The 26,072-nt window shown below is 40.1% G+C and overlaps 1 protein-coding gene across 1 annotated transcript in view; it reads right to left on the bottom strand.

Moving 5' to 3' along the window:
* LOC117435521 (zinc finger CCCH domain-containing protein 3-like) overlaps nucleotides 1-26,072 on the bottom strand; it is a 128,230-nt gene that overhangs the window by 29,844 nt on the left and 72,314 nt on the right. Inside the window, exons 5-9 of the mRNA XM_034058778.3 lie at nucleotides 19,514-19,686; nucleotides 14,708-14,792; nucleotides 7,304-7,462; nucleotides 6,283-6,352; nucleotides 854-985 (exon numbers count right to left, since the gene is read on the bottom strand). Of these exons, the coding sequence (XP_033914669.3) occupies nucleotides 854-985; nucleotides 6,283-6,352; nucleotides 7,304-7,462; nucleotides 14,708-14,792; nucleotides 19,514-19,686 (619 nt within the window). The remainder of the gene's footprint in view (nucleotides 1-853; nucleotides 986-6,282; nucleotides 6,353-7,303; nucleotides 7,463-14,707; nucleotides 14,793-19,513; nucleotides 19,687-26,072) is intronic.

The raw sequence follows: 26,072 nt of genomic DNA, 5'->3' as shown, positions 1-26,072 counted from the left end.
GAAGCAGGTGGTTGGTTAATGACAGGAATGAAGATGTTGAAAGGATGGGGATGATTTTATCATACAGGTGAAATAACCAAGGAAGTGCAACACTATTAAATGCATGAGACTTGTATAACGCATGGACATGCACAGCAGGGAAGATTGATGAAAGTCATTTGTGAGCAGCACTTTTAAGGTTCTGACAAACAAACAGCCAACTGCTTTAAGCACCCACGAATGCGCAGTCCCTTTAAAGACCGGTAAATTCAAGTTTCACTGTTTTAAAAAACAATATTACAGCCCTAGCATTATATACTGCGTTATTATTGATTGCATTTAGGGCTCCCCATACCAACAGTAATGTTTAATCCATTAAACAAAATTATACAACTGGACACTGCTTTCCCATTGCTTGTTATGGAGATCAGCCATTATTACTAATTAATGACACATGTTCTGAAACCCCTGCTTACTGATGAAAAGCCTCACAGGGATGCTCAAACTCGTTCAGTGGACTGCAAGGATTATTTCAGACAAAGGCAAATGCATAAATAACATTGTTGTATAATAGATATTTAAAAAGTTGGGAGTTCCTCAGCCTACAGTCTCTGTGTTTATTGACTTTGGACTTCCATTATCACCTTGTAACGCTCACCAGAAATACCATTATCTATCTTAAGAGAGTAAATGGTTAATTACACATGGTCTAAACAGAAAACACAATGGTTCTTCATGGGAAACTCAAATGATCAATTCGTGAGGAGACAACTTGGGGCTTAATCCCTCAGTGTTCATGTCTTCCCTCACTCATTGATTATGTTTTGCATCATCCACTTTAAACCACTGTGTATCTTCTCTGTACTGAACCTACCTTCTCCCCCAGCGGGCAGTATCCCTTCAGAAAGTCCTGGCACACCTCTGCTTTCCGGGAGACATAGACGTGACTGTAGGGGCAGGTACTGTTGTTGCAGATCCCCTTCAAGAAGTACGAACACACAGGCATCTGGAAAAAACAACAACAAATAATAGACTGGTTATAGAGTAGACCCAGGGCAGTACTAGACTGTTTTCTGTGCTACAGTAACACACTACTTATATCCATGTTGACTCGTCCAACTTGCACTGTTTACATGGAGCAAGTATTCAGAATCCAGGGGATTCAGGATCCCCACAATTCAGAATTCCAATACTGACTGCACCGTTTACATAATATCAGTAATGGAATTCTCATTCAATTCTGCGTTTACATGATCGTCATTGGTATTCTGTAAATCCAGTACTGATTACAAACTATGCATGTGTAATGTATTTTAAACCCCCATTAAAGTCACAGTCTGGTAGACTTTATTTAGAGCCTATGATCATTTTTACTAACTTTCCAGTGTTTTTTTTTTAGTACTTTTTTTACTATATTCCTTTCATACCCTGCCCTTCCCGCATCCTTTCTACCACTCTCTTAAATACAATGCTACCTCTTTATAACATAGTGCAGAATTGGTTATAACGCGGTAAAGTCATGGCTCCCATTTCCCCCAAAATGCACTTTGACTTTGAATGTTGGGTGAACGTTCCAGATATACAGTACGAAGCATGGCAGACAGCAAAAAACTAAAATCTTTCTCTGTTAAAATGAAACTCGATGCGGTGGACAGAGTAAAATGTGAAACTCAAGCAGCAGTTATATCAAAAGATATAAATGTTGCAGAATCTACATTAAGTGGATGGCTAAAAGTCGATGAAAAACAAAGAGGTTTACTTGATGAGTCTGACTCCAAAGAGGGCTGCTCTAGGAAGAAAATGCTCTGCATTAAAGAGTGAGACAAGCTGCTGTGTGAATGTGCTGCTGTGAGAGTGCAAGGACGGTTTGTTGTTTTTGCTGTGGCCCAGGCTAACAGGGGCCGAGAATAATCGTTCCAATAAACCATGGATTCGAGTACCTGCAAATTGTGTGTGTCTCCTTCCTTCATTTTCCATGGTACGCTACAATATTAATTTGGCTTGTGGGCATTGTAAATCATTTCAGGAACAACAATGCCAATATTCGTTATAAGGCGAAAAACCAATAACACGGTCTCCTAATTATGGACCCCGACCACTGCATTATAACTGAGTAGCATTGTATATCGCTATTTCTAAGCTTTCTACCATCAATGAGTGCTATTACGTTCAAGTAGTCTCCTCATCGCTCCAGCAGTAGTGCTACACAAACCGATTATTTGATTATTCGAAACAAGCTCTCCACAGGTGAGGGTCACTGGTGTTGATTGGGATTGTGGATTGCTGTACACAGTCTAAGAAAAGCAGCAATCAACACAAATCGTTAGCTGTTTCTTCACTTGTTTCCCTTTCAATGGCCAATTAGCCCAACGAACACCAGTGACCCTCACCTGATTGTCAGCACCTTATTTCTGTGGAATAGTAACCCTTCTGAAGTTGAGCGTCACACACTGATAATCAGCTGCTGCAGTGCTGTCTTTCCCCAAAGGGGGGGCGGTAACAGGGCAACAGGGAGAGAGAATGAGCAATAAAGAGCTTGTGGAAAAGAACAAAGAGAAAACAAATCTGCCTTTTCCTTTTTAAATGAACCTTTCTCTGCATTCCGCTGATCGTTGGCCACTGGCAATAACATTAATATAAGGCAGCCAAGCGCTGCAGTCACATTAGGGATTGTTGAACACAGGAAAGTATGCAGAGCAGGGGAGATTAATGAAGCTTATGGGGGGGGGGGGGGTCTGTATAAAAAGATCTATTAATGCAAAGAGCAGGAAAAGTGCTGATTCACTCAGATTTCCTCAAGAGGGAAATGGCTACTCAAAAAGTAGCCTACTGCCCCTCCAGCCTCTAGCCTCTTGCTAACCTGCCTCCGCTAGCTCGTGCCAGCTCCTTTGTTCTCCAGCCAGGATCAGCAGGCTGTAGCCACCATGTGGCTGAGGATCAAATACAGGAATTGCAGATTTAGTTTAGCCAAAAATATAAATTCGTTCAGGTAGTGTTCCTGATTGCAGGATCTCCCTTTTTATGTGGAGCAGCGCATACGGCAAAACGCGGTCACCGTTTGTTTTCTGATTTTGTTTTGTAAAGTGTTTTATTTTATATTTCTGTGTAACTGTCTTGGGTGTTCCTGTTGTGCTGGTATAACTTTGGCACAGCTGATGAAGTAACACCACCCTGACTTGAACCAGTGCTGGCTGCTCGGTGGTAGTGCACGGTACTGCACCTGCAGTGTTTAATTTTTAAATAAAAAAAATAAAAACTGGGCACCTGACTATCTCTCTCGCTCTTAAGCGGGCTGCCAGACAGTTTTTTTCTTACTTTATTTTAGTGTGTCCAATTACTGTTTTAACCCCGATCTTCTCCCAATTTGGAATACCCAATAGCTTTTCCTCTCACCGCAGCAATTCCCCACACGGCTCTGGAGACCCAAAGGTTAAGTGGGTTCCTCCGATTCTACGACCGTTCGCTTTCTTTTTCACCCAGGAACTTGAGAGCAGGTGTCAGAAAGCTACCGACCTCTGGAGGACAAAGGCTAGCCCTGCAGTGTCTGCCTTTGAGCTCACTGGGCGCCAGTGGCAAAGTGGTATGTAGTGCACAGGTGCAGGGGTGATGCTCAGGAATGATAGACACAAGACAGTTCACTGTGAAAAAGCAGCTCTTTATTTGCTGACAAATAATATTACCTGGCTCTACACAACGATGTGTATCGCTCAGGCAAACCGCGGGGTTCAGTCCAGAAATAATAATACACTAAACAAGACACACACAAACACAACACAGTCACAAGTCCAGAGTGAGTGCTCTTAGTGAAAGTGGTGATTTACAGGTTTATTCGTGTACAATGGTGAAGCGGAGTCCGGGTTTAATTGCTGGTGGTTTAGCTACAGCTCCTAAAGGTTAGCCTTCTATAATGACAAGCAGACAGTTAGAAATAAACAAAACACTTAACACTCACAATACGCTTATTACAGTCCATTTCCTTTCTTGGTCATTCTAATAACCACATCAAAAGGAACAGATTACATCGTCACATCCCCAATTATAACCTTAGTCACGCCCCCTGCAATAGCTAGTTCAGTCACGTCTCCTACAATCCATGACTGACACATCACGTACCGCTTTAGGGCGATGACTTCGGGCATTGTGACTCCACCCACTTCCTGGATGGCTGGTTTCCGACTGACCCTGGAATGAACTGCCAGACCAACCAGTACAAGGCACTCTGTTCCTATTATACCAGCGCCCTCAGAGATCGGGAGATTGTTGACTAGGATTCATTTGCTCTGTCACAGCGCCTGACCAACAGGGTTCACTGTAGTGCGATGAGAACAGTCCCTGCTGGTTTCGCCTCCCTAACGAAGTCCCCAGCAAAGACTAACCTACTTCGCACTTCTTGTTATTAGATACCATTTTTAACTGATAAGTTACCAAGCAACACAAGCGATATAGTACATTTTAGAAGACATTTATCTGACATATTTTTGTCTACAAACTTATGGGGAAAGTACATTGTGAGACTACAGTACTTTGCCCCTTAAGCTGCCCCAGCACTGCTAACGTGTGGACTCCAGTCTTGATTTTTGGGTAAACTGAGATTAAACCAGAGACAGTGGATGTGTTTCGATACTTTCGATATCTATGTAAAATGCAACATTTTTCTAGCAGAACACATTCTTTTGAAGCTCATTTTCCAAACCCCCTACCCTTCCTATCTATCCATATAATATGCATGACACATTTTAGGCACTGAATACTCTGTATGCAGTGCCCTCTCCCCCCTCCCCCAATAAACCTTTATTTAGCCTCCCTGCTGTCTCTCATGCACCTGAATACGAGGAGAACATGATCCTGGACTTTCTGGGCACGGAGGAGGACCAGGTGAAACCTGAAACACTGAGGCACGAAAGAGACCTCCTGCTCACAAACACATCATGCATGCATGCGAGTTCACCGCAATAAAAACAAACTGAATTATCTGATAAAAAACAAAAACAATAATAAGATCTGTATTTTTTAGTCATTAAAATAAGACGTTCAAATTTAGATTCCCCCAAAGCCACAATGTATATACTAGAACAAATCCATTTGCGTTTGTTTTCAAAAAGACACCTCTAGAAACACTTAAAGAATTGTATTAAGTTCAGTGATAAACGTTTGGGCTTGAAATCTCTCTCAGTGTCTTCAATTGATTAATTACTGCTCAAAAAACTACATTTCAAATGACAAACGCTAGAATTATTTTTCAGGTCGAAATGTTTGCCATTGAATTTATTATTGAATTATTTATTTTAGTAGCTCTAAATTTAGCAGTAGTGATCTATACTGTACCTTGTCACCATTCCAGAACTTTTATCTTCGTTTTCTTCAAGAATTTCAGCGTTGATTTAGCTGTATTCTATGGGTCGTGGTCATGTTGGAAGATAAACTCCAGTACCTGAACTGCTAAAACACCCCCCTATTTAGCTGTAGGTCCAAGGCTTTCTTCATTAAAGGCTTTCCCTTTTTTTCTCCAAACATACACTGGTCCATTTATATGGAAAAGTTATATTTGAACCAGAGAATTTTGTTGAATACTTCACATTCCATATTTCTTGGCATATTTAAGGCAATTTGTTTTATACATTTGTTTTTAAAAGTGGTTTGCAGCAACGTCTATGTGCATGCCTTTGTACAGTTATTTTGTGCACTAGTATGCTTGATGCTTATAAATTCTTGCTGTTAACCTTGGATTTTTATTTTAGCTGCTCATACAATTCTCTTACCTGCTGTACCCATAATTTTCTTTGGACGTCCACGTTTTTCAAGTGTTTAAGTTGAAATTATTCTGTGGTCTTGATTATTGCTCAGATTCTGGATTTTGGTATTCCATATTTCTTTGATAGTTCTCTGCAGCCATTTCGTTGTTGTAATTTGCCAAGAGTGCTTTTTTCCAACCCGTTTGTCGTGACCATCACCTGCTGTGTTGCCAAAACTGTCTTCAACAGATGCTGGAAATTACCACCTATTTTTCTGACTATTGACTTTATAATGCAGCTTAATTACTGTGTAATGGTGGTTTTCGATCAATTATATATTTTTTTAATTAGTTCTATTACATTTTTACAGACTTTCAAATGTAAAGCTGCCAATACTTTTGTAATGAACAAATATTTTAAAGAGCTTACGTACTTTTGTCGTATTAATTAATAATCACTAAATGCTTGTATTTAACATGTTTTCTTGAATGATCTTAAATTAAGTGTAGGGCGCCAATACTTTTGTCCCAGACTGTAAATAGGAATGTACTCATGTGTTAAAGGTAATTACCTTTTCTTTGGACACTTTGTGTGAGAATGGACATGACCCGTCTGTTTGCTTGCACGTGCCTCTTAGAAACCTGCAACCAAGGAAGACAGAGATTGTTAATTGTCATTTCCAGATCTCTGCACACAACGTCCTTACAAAAATCCCCAATGTAGGTTTAAATATTTAAAATCAAGGATTTTAAATCAGTGCACTGTGAAAGTGCTTTATTTGCATAGTTTGTTTAAGGTACAGGGAACTTGTGATACTCGTTCAATCCTTCACAATCAAATACAGCATTTCTATTTTTGGTGGTTGCCTTTCCACTAGGAATTTAACTTAGACTCTCACCCCTCACCTCCCTGCCACATGCAGTACAGACTCTTTACTAAAGTTATCAACCAGGATGAGAGTTTGGTCTGTCTTGTAACAAACACTTCAGGCAGAAGTTCATGGAGCAGAATAAAGAAAGGGAGGAGCGGGGTACTTGTAATGATCCTTTACTAATTGCTTACTGTACCTTTAAGCAACCTGTGTAGTTCTTTAGCGCCATCCACTAGGTAGGACTCTGTGGAATGTCTCTCAATTGCAAGGAGGGCGGTGAGCTGTGTCGACATGCCTCGGATGTACCTGGAGTAACGTGGGTTAACTACCGGTAAATAATAGAAGTATCCGACTCTGTGACGTGTGTAATAGAATGAAACTGTGGAACCAGCCTGTGCATGGTCTGAAGCATTTGGCTACTATAAAATGTGCTCTTCGTCTGGTACCCACAATCTGTGTCTGGGCTGGTGTTGATCGGGCTAACAATTGAAGAAACAGCTGCTTCGATCTGTGATGCTTGATGCTGTCTTACACTGTGGAGAAAGAACAGCAATCCACACAAGCCAAGCAGCTGTTTCTCCAAGTGTTTCACTCAGAATGATAAAATAGCACAATCAACACCCTCACCTGTGGATAGCTTGATCTGAATAAAAATCGGTCTGTGCACCTCAAGCCTTCTGGGTTAATATTGAATGCGCCAGCCTATCGTTACACATTGTACCTGGTGCAGACAGCCACCTTATCTGGGTCATGGATGAAGGGGCACTTCTCCCCACGGTTACACTTCCCAAAGCGGTTGTAGTACATGCAGTAATCCCTTTTCTGCTGCTTCTTCAGTTTGGCTTGCCGGATAATCGCCAGGCTGCGCTGCACTGCGCGACTGTAAAGGGAGGAACCAAAGGAAAGGTTAGAGGGATTAAAAGAGTTCAGACACATTCAGAGGGTCTTTGTAACTGCACAGTACCAAAAACATTTGTACACGTTTATTGGATTATATTCAATTACAATCCCAAAGGTCTACAGGAGGCTAGGAGTGTATGGTTAAAGTTTGGTGAAGACTGGTGCAATATCAAGGCAGTTATCATGTTCACCATGTAGCGTGTGACACATGGACTGACGCACGATCAGCGAATCAACAGCCCCTATTTTTTAAAGAGGCCCTTAAATATGCTATGACAGTGGTTCCCAACCTGTGATCCATGAGTAAACTCCAGGTGGCCTGCAAACAACCCGCAAAATTAGTTCTTGCATAAACCCATTTCTACACAATCACATGTTGTACTACTAAAACATGTCTCACTAAGCAGCAAAACAAACAGCTTTAACCACATTTATATATAATAAGATATGTATGTAGTAGTCTGCACCCCCACCCCCCACCCCCACCCCCCACCCCCATGTCAAAAAATACAATCCAGAATATTTAGCATTGGGATTTACATTTACTGGATCCGAGGACGACCCAAAGCCCCAGAAGCTCTTAAAACTGCAAAATTGAGACGCCATTTGATTTATCTACAAAGCATTCAGAATGTGAAAAAAAACCAAAAAAACTTTTTTAAACAAAAGAAACTGGAACTTTGCCATCACCAACTTTCAATGTGCAAAATGACAACATTGCTTGATGAAATGGTAGCGAAGATTCAACCCCAGGGATCTCATTAAGTTAGGTAAGTTATATAAATACTTTACTTATACATAGACACATAACAATTTGTTTAAAATGCTGTTGTGAAAAAATGTGTGGCAAGTGGTCCATGGGAAAAATACACCAAGGTGGTCCCTACATTGAAAAAGTTTGGGAACCAATGTGCCATGAGAACATGTGGTCAAACAACAATAATAATAATAATAATAATAATAATAATAATAATAATAATAATAATAATAATAATAATACACAAAATACAACCTTGCATATTGATATTTAAAAAGATACATTTTAAACACTTTTTTTAAAACTTAAAATGTACATTTACGCTTACATTTATGATCCTGGGTAACACAGTTTACACAGGCATGTATGTCAGTCAGTAACATACACTCCCTGGCACAGCTGTAAATTAGATTGGTATAATGGAATAAAGTTGATGACCAAAATGTATATCAACAGTATGTACTGTACAGAACAGAATAATAAATGGCAATGAATAGTTTAATGACAACTGGATAAGTTCTATACAGAATCTTAACTCTTAAATAATGTTATTCCAAGTTTCATCACACCTGAATACTGTAAGCAGTTTTCCTAATATAAGGAACAATGTAAAGTGTGACACACAGTAAAGTACGTCCGCCTCCACTTTATCCCTGTCACTTGGGATTTCATCCCGAGGGAGATAATAAGCCTGTTCACAGGAATGACTACAGCACTTCATTCAAATGCAATAGGAAATAATACTTTTGTAATTGACTGAAGTCATTGTATTTTGTATCTTGCTCTTAATTGTACTGTAATTCTTGATATGTATGTTTTGTATACACCTGTAAGTGACCCTGGGTAAGGGCGTCTGCTAAGAAATCAACATCAACATCAACAACAACAACAACAACAACATTTGAATTCCCAAACTGCTTTAACTGTGTGCCCAACATGGGCATCAATCCATTAATCTGCAGAGAATGTTTTTTTTTTTTTTTTCTAAAGGCACTTTCTGGGTTCTTATTTTCCAGTTCCCTAGCATGGCAGCAGGAAGAGCTAAACCAAGGCAACACTGACACATCTGTTACAAAAGCAAACACTATTTACTGTACAATTAAAGCAACTAATAAGAGCAACGAAAGTTGAGGAGTTCAGTCATTTACCGAGTGACTGCTGCAGGAACATTTCACCACTTGTGTTGCTTGGTAACCTATAAGCTAAACTGGTATCTAATAAACTAGAATGAACACTGACCAGATCACTCTGAGAATGGTTTTAACATTACTGATTGTAAACTGATTTGTGTGACTGGGATGCCTGTGCTCCTTCTTTCTTTGAGGCTCCTTCCGTGAAACTTTTTCATCCCAACTTCCGCATATCAATGAGAACCCTTGAGAGGCTGCAAGGCTACAGTTAATAGTAACAGATTTCTTCACAATAAACCAAAATAAAGAGTCTACTTAAAATACACGGGGTATAATAGGACAGTTGCTTCCTGGCTATGAGGTACAATATTGATCGAATTCGTTCCGTCATCACTTGAGTATACCTAACATACGCATGTCACACTACACAATTGTTAACTGGAAAACCACTTATCCAGTTGTGATCAAACTCGGTATCAACTGTCTGTCTGCCCATACATTTGTATAGGGTAGCTGATTCCAGGCTATTGGGTACAATATTAAATTGTTTCGTCATTGCTGGAATACCTGTCTAAAAAAGGACAGGGTGGCCTGAAGCTACATGGGGACATGTTGGTGTCGTCCATCATACGGGCAGATAGTTGATGGCTGGTCCTGGGCAGTACCCAGTCAGGTCCATACTACTACCATGCAGACAAAAGCAATGGCAGGGGCTCTGGTCCACCATTCAAATAGAACACTGTTTTCTGTGATTTTATCTTTCTATTTACCTATTTAATTGTATTTTATTTAATTATGTATTTATAGATTTTTTTTTTTTTTTACTGATTAATTGTGCTTTGTAATGTTGATTTGTTTGATTGTTTTGTACAGCACCTTGAGACACCTCAGTGTGAAAGGCACTATAATCAATTCAAGTTGTTGTTGTTATTATTATTATTATTATTATTTATTATTAGGATGCGTCTGTAGAGCTGGCTCAGATTACAGGATCTCAGTACTGTGTGTGCCTGTTAAAAATGTCCTTACTCCAAGACACCAGTGTAATGAATACACCACCTCAAAGATCTGCAGCTATTAAGTTGCTCGTATTGAACTAGCAGATTCCCATGTCACATACTTCAGTAACTTTTTGTCCCCCCAATTAAGGAAAACACATTTTATAAAATCTGTACAATAACTGTATATATGAATAATGTACATCCAATGCATAATTAGGGCCCTGCATTTTACGCGACCTGTTTTCTTAGGCTGCACTTCATTCCTCCCACCGCAAGGTGGTCATGTAGTCTGCTTAATTAAACCACTAATTGATTAATAATCTCCCGATTCCTTTAATCATCTCAATTAGTCATTCTATTAACACGCATTGGCGCGTTGATTAGGCGGCAGCAGCAGCTACGGACATTTATTTAGTCATGCATCCCTTTATTACTAATACGTCTTATTCAATATTATTTCTTAGAATGTGTGACTAAATAATTTACAAGTAGGAACACATAATTTGTCAACAAAATATTTAAAAAAAAACACTGATTCCCGGAACAATTTATATAAAATACTGAAATCATAACATCAATGCTGTAACATATACATTACAAATATAACATAATAATAATAATAATAATAATAATAATAATAATAATAATAATAATGCAAGACTGTTCGCAAGCAGCACATTAAGTGTCACTTACAGTTTCATGAAAGAAAATGTCCCATGCATTAAATGTTGCTATTAAACTTAAGCATAGGCAGTTGGTTAACCCTGCCTTCTTTCATAGATTGACGTTGTTCTGTAAAAACTTGGCCATAAGAAGAACACTTCTTTCAGCATCTACATAATTGGTAACAAATGACAAATATATTTTAGCCTTTCGTGTTAAATTGGGAGATAATTCTTCAGCTTTAATGCAAAATTAATTCAAAGTCATTCTACTGTCGTTTTCTTTTGCATATGGTAGGTATTTGTCCATTTCTGACTTACAGTTAGCATCAAATCCTGGAATAGAATATAATGGGAGGGCTTCCAGAAAGTTCCAGAAAGCCATCAGAAAGTTATGAGCTGGTTGAAAAAAAAAACCTGGTTTCTTTTTGCATTGATCCGGGTTTTAGTAATTAGTCAGTTTTTCAGAAACATCATGGAAGGTTTTTACACATAGTTTGTTTATTGTGGCGTCTGTGCTGTGTACCGCTTGTGCCATTGCTCGGTATGTATTTATTAATTCTGCAACTTTATTATATGTTTGATGGACTCTCGCTTCACGGCTTTCAAACCACTGAATCAGATCCACCGGTCCCTTGGCATGCGTCACAATTAGGGAGAGTTGAGATTTTAAACTTTGCACATCTTTAAGCAATTTCTGGAGATCCTTTAACACTAGTGTTTGGTGAAATGTGCATTTCCTCTTCCACGAAGCCTGCGTAAAAAGGGATGTATTTGGAATGATATTCAGCAGCAGAATACCAAGTGCCCCATTGTGTTATGCATGGCTCAGGTGGCAACGTTATGGGTAAAGTACAGCCTTCTTGTTGGATTGCTTCTGTCAGGTGGTCTTAAAAAACGTAGTCTTCTGCTTGGGCAATGTTTAAACAATTTTTTTAACGGTTGCAACCAGCTTGTCCGCTTTCAGAAAATTATTTGCCCAGATATTGCTGGCAAGGGCTATTATGTGGGCATTACAAGTCAAATGTACTGAATCTGGCAGTAAACCTCGAAGAATGTGATTGTATGCCTTGATCATGTAACTGGCATTATCGGAGACAAATTCAGTCACATTATTAAAATTAACTTCAAATGTGTTTAAATATTTCACAATGCCCTGTGCCACCGTTGAGTAATTCACAGAGTGCAGATTAACTGTATCGGCTAATATTACTTTCAGTCCGAAGGTATTCGATAGTCTTTGGAGAACAAACAAAATGTGCAAACCATACTGATCTTTTGCATTTGTAGACTCGTCAGTAACTACAGGTACCCTGTCAGACATCTTTACCAGTTGTACAATTTTCATCTTGTGCAACTCAGCAATTTGGGGTAGATATTCCCTTCTCAGTTGACCTGCTGTAGGAATTGCTCCCGCATTTGTTACATGTTTGTTCAGAAATGCACATAGTTTGGGATTATCAATTTTTTCCTGGCGAATATTAGCACAAACAAATGCCTCTGTCAAATCGAAAATATCGGCGTTCATAATTTTCGTTCCCCTTATGTTTTTTACTGGAGGACGCCGTCTCATAGCTGTCAATCTCATCCTTTGGTTTTCTGTGTTTTTCTGATGATAAATGTCGGTCTATTGTTGACTTTCGAGTGTGGTCCAAAGATAAATTGCAAGTTGTGCAAAATAAATGATACCCATCGGTGTACAGAACACCAGGTGGATATTGCTGCGTGCGTTCACTCAATGAAATGCTTTTTGATTGCGATGTCTTTGGACTCCATGTTTAGGTCTCTTGATTTTTCTTTTAACACATCAATTTATTCAATTACCATTTATAATTAGCTTTTATTTTTCTAATTAGCCTAATGTGTTGATTTCTTAATTGTGAATTCGATTACTATAACTGGAGTGGCTACAGGGACTTCTAGGGGATAGCAGTTGAATTACAATTGAAAAAACGCAGGACCCTATGCATAATACACACCTGCTGTACAGTCTACTGCACATATATTGAATGCTACCCTGTCAAAAACTGTATACAGTCGTCTGTCGCGTATCCGCCCATCACATATACGCCCAAGCCGTTTATCTACCATGATCAATCTCTTCACCAACGTTAGTTTATTATTGACCAGAGACTATTAGTTCAGGTATTGTAGATCCAACTAAAGTTTTCGTACACTGTGTTGTATGAGCTCCGTGTGCAACCACTGCTGGTAGTGTCAAGCCAAGCTGTTCAGTGTGTTGATATGTAAATAAATCCTGTTCGCCTGCGGAGCATATCAACTTCAACCTCCGTCTTGATCTCCTGCCTGTCACTCAGCAGCGAATGCACACTCACATGGCAGACGGCTACTCTGTCACAAGCATTAATACCCTGTATCTTTCTAAACAAGGGACTTAGTAATTGTTATAGCTGTGTAATGGTATTTAAAACAGGATTAATTTATCGGCCTTTTTACATATCCGCACTTACTCTGGTCTCACCGCAGTCGGATATGTGATGGATTTCTGTACTATAGAGGATACACCCCCTCCCCAAAGCATTTTGTATATGCATGCCATCCTGTGCAGTACAGAGTTCATCTTGTGCAGTTTCGGGGGGAGCAGACCACAAAGCAAAGCTGAGCTGCTGAAACTGGTAACCGGTGTTTCTGTTACAATAAATCACAAAAACGAAGATTGTACTCATGAGCTGCTATATAAATAAAAGCTGCTTTTTTAACTTTAGAATTTTGCCATTTTTTGTTAACAGTTTTCAATTATTATGAACATATTGTTTTTCAATAAGTATGAACAACAATTATTCTAAGCAGGGCTGTATGCTTTGCTGTATGTTCTATGCATATCTGTACAGTGATGACAGTGATGGGTTGATTTCTCATGTGTGGCTTATAATAAGCTACATTATGGCAATGGTATGTGTACTCGGTTGGACAGTGGGTTACTGCACTGCATTTTCACATGAAGGCTGTACAACAGAAAAAGAAATGACTGAATAGCAAGGATAAGTGTCAACGTAATTTTAATACAGATTTAAATATGCCATTACATTTTGAGTGTTCCTGGGTTCTTGTGATACTGAGTTATTTTTTTCTGTAACCATATTTGTCTGTACCAAGAGTGTGGAGAATCCTGTGAAAATGTGACCTATCAACTCTGCTTGTCCCACCTACATTCTCCAAGATAGCTTAAATCCAAATCAGGCTGATACAGAGTAACTATTGGAGCAACAGAACCTTGAACCACTCAGAAAAACTGCAAAGACATTCCTATACACTGGCTGTACATAGAGCTCCATTTATAAGCCGGCACTTTATACCACAGAACCACCAATAAGCAGAGCTCTGTGAGGAGAAACCCACAGTGGCTGTAGGCATGTGCCTTTATTCTAGTCTTTCACCTTTCGAGCTAGGTCAACTCCATAGTGCAGGGATGGATATAAGACTCCCATTGCAGTGCAGAGTGATCCACTCCTAGTTTCACTACGAGTTTATGATGACAAACCTGAGCTTGTTACCTATTCATTATGGTTTATCAAGCTTGTAGTACAACCTGGAACTACTATGAAATCTGAATCTTACTTCCATACCTGATTATCACTTGATGGAATTCAGGTATGTCACATCGGCACTGACTCTGTGCAAGATCTTTTCAGAACAGTAAACTACATTACCCACCTGGCAATGTGTCTGGTGGTCAAGGCTCTGCCGAGGCTACCAGGAAGGGACTGTCCTGGCCCGTCAGTCACAGCAGTACACTTTCCTGTAAGCACATGAGGAAATAAAGGGAAGGGTAAAACACAGTTTAAAGCAGTACTGGCTGTTTCATAGCCAGCATTTGTTATACTAACGTTTATTAGTTACTGACTTGTCCATACTTCCTGCCTCCCTCAGCCCCTTAGCTCTGGACCACACTGTTTCCCTTCAAGTCACTCGGCTCTAACTAGTAGATCACACTGCCTGCCTTCCTCCCTCCGTTCCTCAGCTCTAACCGCTAGACCACACTGCCTCTTTCCCAGTTCCTCAGCTCTAATCAGTAGACCACACTACCTCCTTCCCTCCCTCAGTCTTGCAGCTCTAGCACGACCTACATCCAAGTTACCTAACCACCTGACTACCCTGCCTCTCAGCTCTAGCTGCAGAGGAGCGCTGCCTCTTTGTACATGAAGAGTGGCAGGCCCCAGGTGCTGTGAAGAATGCTCCAGCCTTTCCCCTGGCAGCCGGAGCGGGTAAGAGGATGATTGAGTGGGATCTGATAGTGTGTTGTCGTGCCGCTTGGCTCAACAGAGCTGTCACTTGCTCTTGGATTCGACAGCCCCTGGCACATCTGTTCCACTGTGCTAGCATCCGTGATCCGAATTCAAGGTGGGGGCGTCATTCGGCTGTCCCTCAAAGCACTCTAGCTCCCAAGAACGAGGCTCCAGTGACGGCACTCACTCATCCCCAACATCTGGCCGACTGACAAGTTTACGCCGGCCCCTGACAGTTTTGTTTTATTTTATTGCTATATAATAGAGGATGAAGCATGCTTCACAGCCGTCGGGATCCTGTTTATGTGTTTCTCTGTCGCATTCACCGCGGTTAAAGGAGCTGCCTGATTGGCTTCTGACAAGAGGAGCCACTCGTCTCTTTCTCTCTGCCTCACGAGTAGCAGCCCGAGAGAAACAACATGATAATTAAAAAAAGAGAAGAGGAGGAGAAATAAAAAGCCCTTTAGATAGCTCACATGTCTTAGTGGTGCAGAAGCTGGGGGCAGACAAGTAAAATACCGACTTTTAGTGCAGGTATCTCTGTGTACAGAATAGGCATGGTGACATTAAAGATAGAGTTCACCACTTTGAGTGGCTATTGAGTAAAAACCACTGCAATTAATTTTAACAGGGGTACCTAATGATGGACAACAGAGTTCAACAAACAGGGCTTATAGACTTCGGACAGTGAGTAGGAGACATTTCTTCACACAGAGAGTGGTGAGGGTATGGAATGGGTTACCTAACCATGGTGTTGATGCTGAATCATTGGGGTCCTTCAGTCAATCAGCTACGAGGAACCGGACAAGCACCGATGGGCCAAATGGTTGTAGTTTACTTGTACATGTTCTGATGTTGATTTAGGTGCCCTCATCAGGATAACATTTAAAACTGGATAATGCTGCGTTTACAGAGACACACAACTCCTCATCCCTCCTTCCCACAAAATATACAGGGATTCCTTGTTACTGCATAATTCACTAACATGCTTGATTCACAGTTAGGTCATTGTGACAAAAATTGTACATGTGCTAGACTTGACTGCAGAAGGGCCTTCACTAAATCGACTGCCCTACACAGCTTCCTGTGTGTAAAGTAAAGGGCACATAATTTTGAGCCATTTTACAAAATCCCAATTTGTTTAAGATGTTGAGAAGGCTTGTTTTCAAATGTCTTGTGTGTTCCCCTGATCTACTGTATAGCTACACTTATTTGTAACTTCTACTTTGAGAAGGACTTATCGTCAAAATGTCATTGAGCTTATTAAGTTTCTTTCAGAATTTCTAAATGTAGCACTATTGAGAATAATTAATTACAGATGATTGTTATATATTGCACCTTGTTGTAAAGTGCTGATAGTATCTGGAGGAAAAAGGGTAAACCCCTGTCCCACACCCACCCCCTTTCCTCCCAGTCTTCTGTGTCTCTACCTCTTTTTTGGCAGAGACTCCATCGGAATGTATACGTTTGGCTACCCTTATTCTCTGCTAACAAGCTTCCTGCTGTTAAATGGATGCTTCCAGCTGGTGTTTTGTAAACCGAACTTTTATCATGTCTGCAGAACGGAACTGTGAGATAATTTGTAATTATGGGCTTGGTTTGTGAGTGGGGGCCCGACAGGACCCTGTAGTTTCAGTGGGTTTGCAAGGTTAATTTCATTTGAAGAAGAAACCACCACCACCACATTATGAACCACGTGTTATACACAGCCACAGATACCAGCACCACTCATGCGACTGGATAGGTGGTTAGCACCGAGGACAGGGAGACACTACTTTTAAAAGTGAGTGTGATCAATGGGTTTGTGCCATGGGGGACAGACAACAGCATCAGATTAATGGGATTTTAGTGCGACTGACATTAGGAAGCAAATGCCCAATATTGTCTATTGATATTAGCAGCACTTTATGCTAACACTTATGAAAAGTATTGGATCCAAAGCAGGGATATAAGATTTTCTTTAATTCCCTAAATGTTTAAACTTTGACATATTTGGTTTGTAATCCACAATGTTGGCAGCCCATAATAGAAGCACTAAACAGATGACTGCAACATTAATGTGTACAAGACTACATGTGTATATGCAGTAGACTATTAATACATTTTGAATAAATAACCATGCACTGTAAAGGTAGAATTGTGTAAATACCAAGGACAACATTTATGTTTAACAAGCATATGTTTGATAAAGTTTAAACAAAATTTGAAATAAGACTCCTATTGCATCGCAGTTTCAACCATTCCAGGTTTTCATATGTGAAAGAATGGATCAAACTGCTGTGCAATGGGAGTCCCATGGGAGCAATGGGATTTTCACCCTTGTAACATTTGGATAGCATTTGAACATTAACACTGTAAACACCCCTAATACAAAGTACTGTAGGTGTAACAATAACACATGTATTAGAAAGGTTCCAGCTTTCTGAAGTCATTCCATTGCACACAAAATCATAATAAATAAAGCTACAGTCTATCGCAGGGGCTCAAGGACTTGAGTTTCTATATATATAATACATATATATGAAGGCTGCTGGCAGTCAAACAGCTTTTGCCCTGCAGTCGCAGTTCGTATGTGTACACTGAGCACAGGAGTTGAGCAGTTGATATTAGTCCCATGGAGTATGTAAGATGTTAGGCTGTAGCAAGTTATGTTTTTTTTTTATTCCACATTCCTTTAGAAAACGCAATCATCATTCTGAGAGAACGGGCAGAGGAAGCGATCAGAGATTGCTTTGCAGAGCGCAGGCAGTAATAAGGTTTCGCATTATCCTGACCCCGACCCGGGGAAGTAATAAAACAGAACAAGTGAAACATATTAAAGAAAGCTTAGCAGGACCTGGACATGAAGCCCTCAGGGCAATGTCTTATTGCTGCAGGGCACGTTCACAAACAATTAGGAACAGCACTTGCTCGAGGCACTACTATGGATAGAGACACAGAGTGCCATTTTTTACATTCTGGAGAATACAGAGCAATTGAGTGTGAATATTAATAATGAGAGCAATACACTCTGGATGCATTTAAGGCTGACAGAGGATGCCCAGAAGGCCAGAAGCTTTCGGCGTTAGGTCTACAGAGCGTGGATGTTCTGTGCACTGCTACAGTGTGGAGTAGTGGTTAGGGCTCTGGACTCTTGACCGGAGGGTCGTGGGTTCAATCCCCAGTGGAGGACACTGCTGCTGTACCCTTGAGCAAGGTACTTTACCTAGATTGCTCCAGTAAAAACCCAACTGTATAAATGGGTAATTGTATGTAAAAATAATGTGGTATCTTGTAACAATTGTAAGTCGCCCTGGATAAGGGCGTCTGCTAAGAAATAAATAATAATAATAATAATAATAATAATAATAATAATAATAATAATAAAGTATGCAATGATTGCTACTAAATTATAATCAGGGCTTTTGATTTTCAGTTTTAACCGATCAAAACCTATAACACCCCCCGATACAAAAAATAAAAAAATAAATCTGAGTATAGCCAATAAACACCGGAAAAACACTAGAAATGGTTACTCAATTCACATTGATTTCACCAGTTTCCCCATTAAAAAAAAAAAAAAAAAAAACCTTTCCCAGTGCAGTTGGGCAATGTCCTTCCTTACTTGCATCTACCATTGATTCGTTCTGAATACTTCAAAGCCACCCCAACTACTGAGAGGCCGCAAATTCTACATTTCTATTGGAGACTCCACTTGTGAGATTAAAAATTAGATTACAATTAGAAGGCTTGTTTGCATGATTTAAAGCTATATTACAATTTTAGGTTGAATTTAAAACAGAATTGCAAATTGTGGAGAAATGTAAAAATATGCAGACACACAAAAACCCCAAAAGGATGTGCCTGTGACCAAAATAATTTTGTTGTGGAAGACAGCAAAGGAAAGAAGGTACAATATAAGTGTGCAAGTACCGTCGAGTTACTATACATATTGTGACAGAAAAAAACGGCCAAGCATTTTGGAAAGTAACTGAAAACAATAATTTCATACAGTATATAAAAAGCAAAAGCCCCCCCAAAAAAACAACAAAAACTGACTTACATAAAACTTGAAAATAGCTCAAAATAAGCACAGAAAGAATCATGCCAAAAAAAATAAATTATTTCATCCCCAGCGGGGAATAGTAAAAACAAAGTGAAAACATAGTAAAAGCACAGGTAAGCAGAGATATGGAAAAACATTAGAAAAGCAGGGAGTGTAAATTTACCCTGCTAAATAATGGAAGCACCATACCTGCCCTGGGGCTCAGCTTGGCGTTGAAGCCAGATGTGGAAGAGGTCTTGAAGAGCTTGTTTGCAGAAACTCTGTAGAGGTCCCCACCGATCCAGCGCTGCTGCTGGGGCTGCTGCGGGGGACGCTGTCTGTAACCTGGCGAAGAGTGCCGTATCCGACTCTGCAGCAACGACCTGGCCAGGGAGAAAACACACATCTACTGAAAACTGCTCCAGGAACTCCAGAGCGTTCTCCAGTGCAGGTTAAAACCTATGTTGTATTCTTACAGAACAAACAGCAAACATGTTCAAAAATGAAACCCTAAAACAAAGCTGTTGAATATAGATAAGTTTGTTTTAACCAAGGAAATACATGCAAGTGGATACAGAACTAGTTAAAAACGTAGCTCTGGGGCTCCCGAGTGGCGCATCCAGTAAAAGCACTCGCTAGAGTGCAGGATGCGCTCTATAGCCTGGACGTCGTCGGTTCGAGTCCAGGCTATTCCACAGCCGACCGTGGACGGGAGCTCCAGGGGGCGGCGCTCAATTGGCCGAGCGTCGTCCGGGGGGAGGGAGGTTTAGGTCGGCCAGTGTGTCCTCGGCTCACCGCACACCAGCGACCCCTGTAGTCTGGCCGGGCGCCTGCAGGCTTGCCTGTAAGCTGCCCAGAGCTGCGTTGTCCTCCGACGCTGTAGCTCTGAGGCGGCTGCACGGTGAGTCTGCAGAGTGTAAAGAAGCGGGCGGCTGACGGCACACGCTTCGGAGGACAGCGTGTGTTCATCTTCGCCCCTCCCGAGTCAGCGCAGGGGTGGTAGCGGTGAGCTGAGCCGAAAAAATAATTGGGCATTTCAAATTGGGGAGAAAATAATAAAAACTAATTGGCAACGACTAAATTTAAAAAAAAAAAAAAAAAAAAAAAACCTAGCTCTGTCTGGAGCCATGTACTCCATAGGGTGCCGCAGGGATCTGTGCTTGAACCTCTGTTGTTTCTTGCCTACATCAATGACCTTGTTCAGGGATAGTTAGCAAGCTTGTAAAGTTTTAAGTTGATGGAACTTAATCTTTTTAGCCTATAACAAAGAAAAATTTGGGGGGGACTTGATTGAAGTCTTTCAAAGCTTAAAGTTAACAAACTTAAACATAACTAATACTTTAAGCACAACACAGAAACCAGTCAGAGGACACAGTTGGAAATTAAGTGGAGACTTATGACAGCGAGTAGGAGACACTTGTTTACAGTGAGAGTGGCGAGGGTACGGAATGGGTCAACTGGACAAAATGCAAGAAATTATTACTCTGTCCAAACACATGTACAAAAAACATTAGCATTTACAATGCACCTCTTCCAAAGAGGAGACCATGTCACACGACTGTCAATCCCAAAATAAGAATAATTCTGATTAGAACTTTGTCAGGTGCACTGCCATTGACTATGGATGTGTGACAAGGGGGATTGGGGACAAGGAGGACTGAGTTAAGTGCTTTCCCAGTTTTGTTCAGAGTGAACTCAGGCATCTCACAAAGTGCTACTATATTTATTTTAAATCGTAACTCTTGCACATTTTAAAACCCAATTTAACAACTGAAGGCTTTAACACAAGCCCCTGAATTAAATGATGATTATTTTTGGCTAGAGATAATCTGGGGGGGGGGGGGGGGGGGGAAGCTCTGAAAAGCTAGTCTTCATGATTTCAGATAATGGTGAGAACTTTTACCCAACAATCATAACACTAAATTACATCATCAGCCATCCCTACAAGACATCATATTACATTACTAGCTAGTTCACACACATTTTTAAATATATAAGAAATAATTTAAGATTATAATCCAAGCCCATAAATTAAAGGTCTGAGTTGTTTATTTCTGGTTGGGTAACTTTGTGTGTGTTTATCCTTTCTGTAATAAAATCAATAGCGATGTGCAGTAAAGAGTGTTACAAATGTAGCCTAAGTGACAGGCCAGCAGGTAATGTAGACCCTCTTGCTCTCCCCTCCAGTCTCGCACGGGGTGTTTTTTATCCTGTCTCTCTCCCTTTACAGACAGCATCATGGGCACTGCTAAATTGCTCCCCTAATGGAAAAGATGATAGCGCGGAAACTGATAGAATTGAAAAGAGGAGAGGAGAGGAGGAAATCAATGATACATGGTAGAAACAGGGGCACAGACTCAAGCTCAGCATCCACAAAAGGAGCCTTATGATTCCTGCCGGGGGGGGAGGGGGGATGGAGAGAGAGAGAGAGAGAGAGAGAGAGAGAGAGAGAGAGAGGAGAAGCTCCACTGTCTGAGATGTTGGTATTAAGGTCGTGGTGGTCTCCTTTTCTTTCACATGGATCTACTATAATGGGAGACATGAACTTTCGCTTCAAATCCATTTGAAATACTACAGCAAATCTCTCCTTCAGCGTGGACACGGGCAGCCAATTTCCTCCTAATAGAAGTGACAATACAACAGAATTTATCGCCTTAACCTCCTGTATGTATAGGAGTGTCTACTATTTGTGTGAGTCTGTGTGTGTATGTATGAGTGCCTATGGTATTACCATGATTTTTTTTTTTTATTGAGGTGTAAGAACAGACTCTGTGAAGAACTCTTTAGAAACAAACAATTAATAAGAGACTAACCTGCAGGAATAATGCATGTGACATTTCCCTTATAAAAGCAAATGTTTTTGAAGCTGACACCCTGGGATCCTTCAAGAAGCTGCTTGATGAGATTCTTGGATCAATAAGCTACTAACAACCTTTTTGTAAACTTTCTTATATTCTTCTCATGTTCTTAAGCTCCCTATAGTAACATACAATAGCAAAGCATAGTGAAAGCATGGTAGAGCACAGTAAAGGATTGTGAAAGCATGGAAAAAAAGTACAGGTAAGCCATATTAAAAATGCATAGAAAAAAGTGAGGGAAAACTGCAAATTTACTGTGGAAAAGTTTGAAGGAAAGTCAATATCAATAAAACAAGATGAAAGATAGAATGCAGCTAAAATGTCTCTTCTTCCAGTGTAATTGCATACTTGGTGCACCCAACACTTTATTACATTTATTAAGGTGTTTCCATCATTATTTCCAATACTGTACATAAGGTTAGGACAATAAAAAGGTTATCGCGACGTTACTGATCGAAGTCATGATTATTTGTCGTATTAAAAGTTAACTGACAGCAGTCAGTCTCTAGCTCCTTACATCTAATTTGTCCTAGATTTCTACACAAAGAGATTCAATTTAATTGGGCAATAGGCCTTTAACCCAGTCCCTCCAATAGTGGTACTGCACGGAAATCAGGCAATAAAACTGAAAGAAAAATAACAAATTTGCAATAAAGGGAATTACAACGTGATTTAAGATAAATCATGATAATTTACTGTTCTTGAATAAAAGTTATCATTCAACATTATAGTTTTCAACACTAGACTACACTGCCTGCCTCCCTCCCTTCCAGTCCCTCAGCTCTAACCACTATACCACACTGCCTCCCTTCCACCCAATCCCTCAGCTCTAACCACTAGACCACAGTGGCTGTCTCCCAGTCCCTCAGGTCTGGCCCTTGTCTGTCAGTATTTCACGCAATTAGATATGATTCTGAAACTCACTAACACAGCAGTGCTGAGGAAGAGGGTGCTGAGTTTTTCCATTAGGTTGCTGCACACTAACCTCTTACACATTAAGCCAGGTTAGGACTGTAACTTCACGGTCATTTACAAGCCCCACTCTATCACACCGTGGCAACAGGACATGTGTAAATAACAGTATTAATGGGCGAATAGTTAGAAATGTGTCTGAAATGCCTTCCACGCTACTTCTGCATGGAAGTCATCCCATTACCTGCTGCCCAGAGACTATTAAATATGAATCACATTCTCACAGTAATTTAAATTTAATGAAGGGAGAAAAAAAGATTAAAAGGGAGAAGTTGAATAGCTTCAATAAAACGACAAATTCCATCTCCCTGTTGGCGCTCCCAAGAATGATTCCAGCTAGTTATCTGAACTGCAATTATATCTGTTACACTGACAGCATACCATATCTCCAACAGCCGGAAAATTAGATAAATATTATTATTACGACGAGACTTGGGGGATGCCTGCCGTGTCTTACGAGGGCCTGTGCCAGCATTTTCATCTGGGCAATGGGAAATCCCTTTTTAAAGGTGTTTAGATTAAAGCTGCACGACAGCGCATGTGTTGAAAGTGTGAAGCCACAGGCTGCATTACTGCAGGGATTCCTGATGGTTCAGGTGGGTTCTATTTAAATGATATAAAACACTGTCACCCTTTAATTCATTATGATTATGCCAGCAGGTGTTTTCCCCCACAGAGATGATTTGTTTTTACGAACACTTGAAATGCATTTGCTTACGATGGTAAGTCGCCCTGGATAAGGGTGTCTGCTAAGAAATAAATAATAATAATAATAAAATAATAATAATAAAACAGAGTAAACAGAACAAGACTGCTTGCAATTGGATCAAGACCAAGCTGGTTTAGTGTAAATTCTTGTCCAAATGAAGTTATTTTGGATATTTCACCTGTGACTGCAAACAAACCCTATCATACTACAATTCACACAAAACATGTAAACAAATTATTTGTCAAAGGACAGTCGTAAAAGATGCAATAAAATTGGGGTTTAAGGTCATAGACATGGTTAGGTTTTATGAGGGATGGTATTAAGGTTCCCCACTGTTTAGGAAGGAATACGGTCGCCTTTTGGGATATCAGTTATTGTGTGCCTGTGCTAAGGTGTGCTAAGGCCATCTTCTCCAATCCAAGTCAGTATCAATCAAAGAGAGACTCACTCAGTCTCTCCCGAATGACAAAATGGATCTTTGTAATTGGTGAACAATTTTTGAGAAATTATTTGACAAGATGTGAATAGCCTTAGGGTTAAGAAAAAGAAAACATGCTTACTGTCGAACACTAAAGAAAGCCTATTCGCTTTGCTTTGTTTCTCAGAAAAAAATAAAAAGTATTAATCGTCTGTATTGACTATCTATATTGAATTATGAAAGACCTGTAGAAAAAGTACTTAAGCACATTTAAGAGTGCAATATCTTTTAGTTGTTGGCACTGCAATTAGTATTGTCAGTGAAGTTTCTTTTAATGGCCCAGGAATCAATTTTAGACATACATAAACACCTTCAGCAAATATCGCTTCGTAAATATGGTCGATACAATAGAGAGCGCTTTTTATAAGAAAACACACATTTATAGCCTATTTATGGACTATTTGTTTAGAAGGCAGTAATGAATATAGCGCCCTCAGGACAACATTAGACCACATGTTGTATTTAGGTGGGTATATGCATTAAAACCAGGCTGTAAATTACCTTTTTTTATTTTTTCGTTTTACTGTGGATTTAGATTTGCGCTTTTAGCGTTCATTAAGATGTGCTGGAAAGCTGAGAAAACAGAGTTCATTAAATTAGAAAGGCTTGCATCATACTTATCTAATATTGTTGAATTCTAAGACATTAAAAACTCGCAGATCAATTGAGGCTGCTCTGACTGGGATTCTGCTTGAATATTTCATTCAGCTCAGCGATTTAAAACAAGATTATAAGAATAAGAACAGCTGACACGAGAACGTATCACAGCATTTTTCACTTGCTTGGATTGGGCGCTCAGCCTTGCCTTTCGGGGCACTTGTTGCAGCTTTAAATTGTTGATTGACATCTCTCAGTAAGTGCTGAGAGATAGGCTGGGAGGCTAGTAAACTTAAAAAGTACAGTACTGACTGGCTTGATTACTATCAAGCAATCATTTTATTCAAAATTGTATCCAAATGGTCAAAAATTTAGTCAACACCGATAGGCACTGAGCCCACACTGCGTTCTCCTATAGCCCTCTGCGTAGCTGCTGTACTGCATCACAGGGATCGATCTGGCAGTGCAGAGATGACCACTGTCACTGGCTTGCCTTGAAGCCGAATGGCAGAGTGCTGATCTCTTTTTATGGGGCCCACTCTTGGTCAGTGGCTTCTGCGATCGATGTGAAAGAGTGAGCTGCTGCTGCCACAAAAGGATAATGAAGAAAATAGGCTGGGCAGGCTCCTATTAATATGACAGCAGAAAACTATCCTTGACATAAAACTTTACAGCTCTGTCATAAGGAAAGTTAGTGTTCTTCTTGCCTGATCCTTACACACACTCATGCATTCTCAATCAAACTCACCCACCCACTAACAAGCACGTGCAATATATAATAAACACAGTTTGTATATAGAAATCTATACATATTGCACATGTTAAAAACTGCTAAAAAATACTGCTAAATAGTAGTTGACCAAGCAGATAAATGGAGAAACACAGATTCCACAAAAATTTATATATGCAGTGCCGTGAAAAAGTATTTGCTCCCTGACTGATTTTCTGCATTTTTGCACATTTTTGAGTTTGAGTACTTTGGTTAACAACCAGGCCTGATTTGGGCCAGCCCTGCCCAATATAAATCTGACTAACTTTGGCCCTGACCATCACAGTGAAGTTGTCAGCACACAAGTTCTAGAGGCACATCATGCCACGAACAAAAGAAATTCCTGAAGACCTCCGGAAAAAAGTTGTTGATACCTATCAGTCTGG

This window comes from Acipenser ruthenus, chromosome 3, assembly GCF_902713425.1.
Source record: "Acipenser ruthenus chromosome 3, fAciRut3.2 maternal haplotype, whole genome shotgun sequence".
Lineage (NCBI taxonomy): Eukaryota > Metazoa > Chordata > Actinopteri > Acipenseriformes > Acipenseridae > Acipenser > Acipenser ruthenus.
This window is presented reverse-complemented; position numbering and strand designations above follow the sequence as displayed.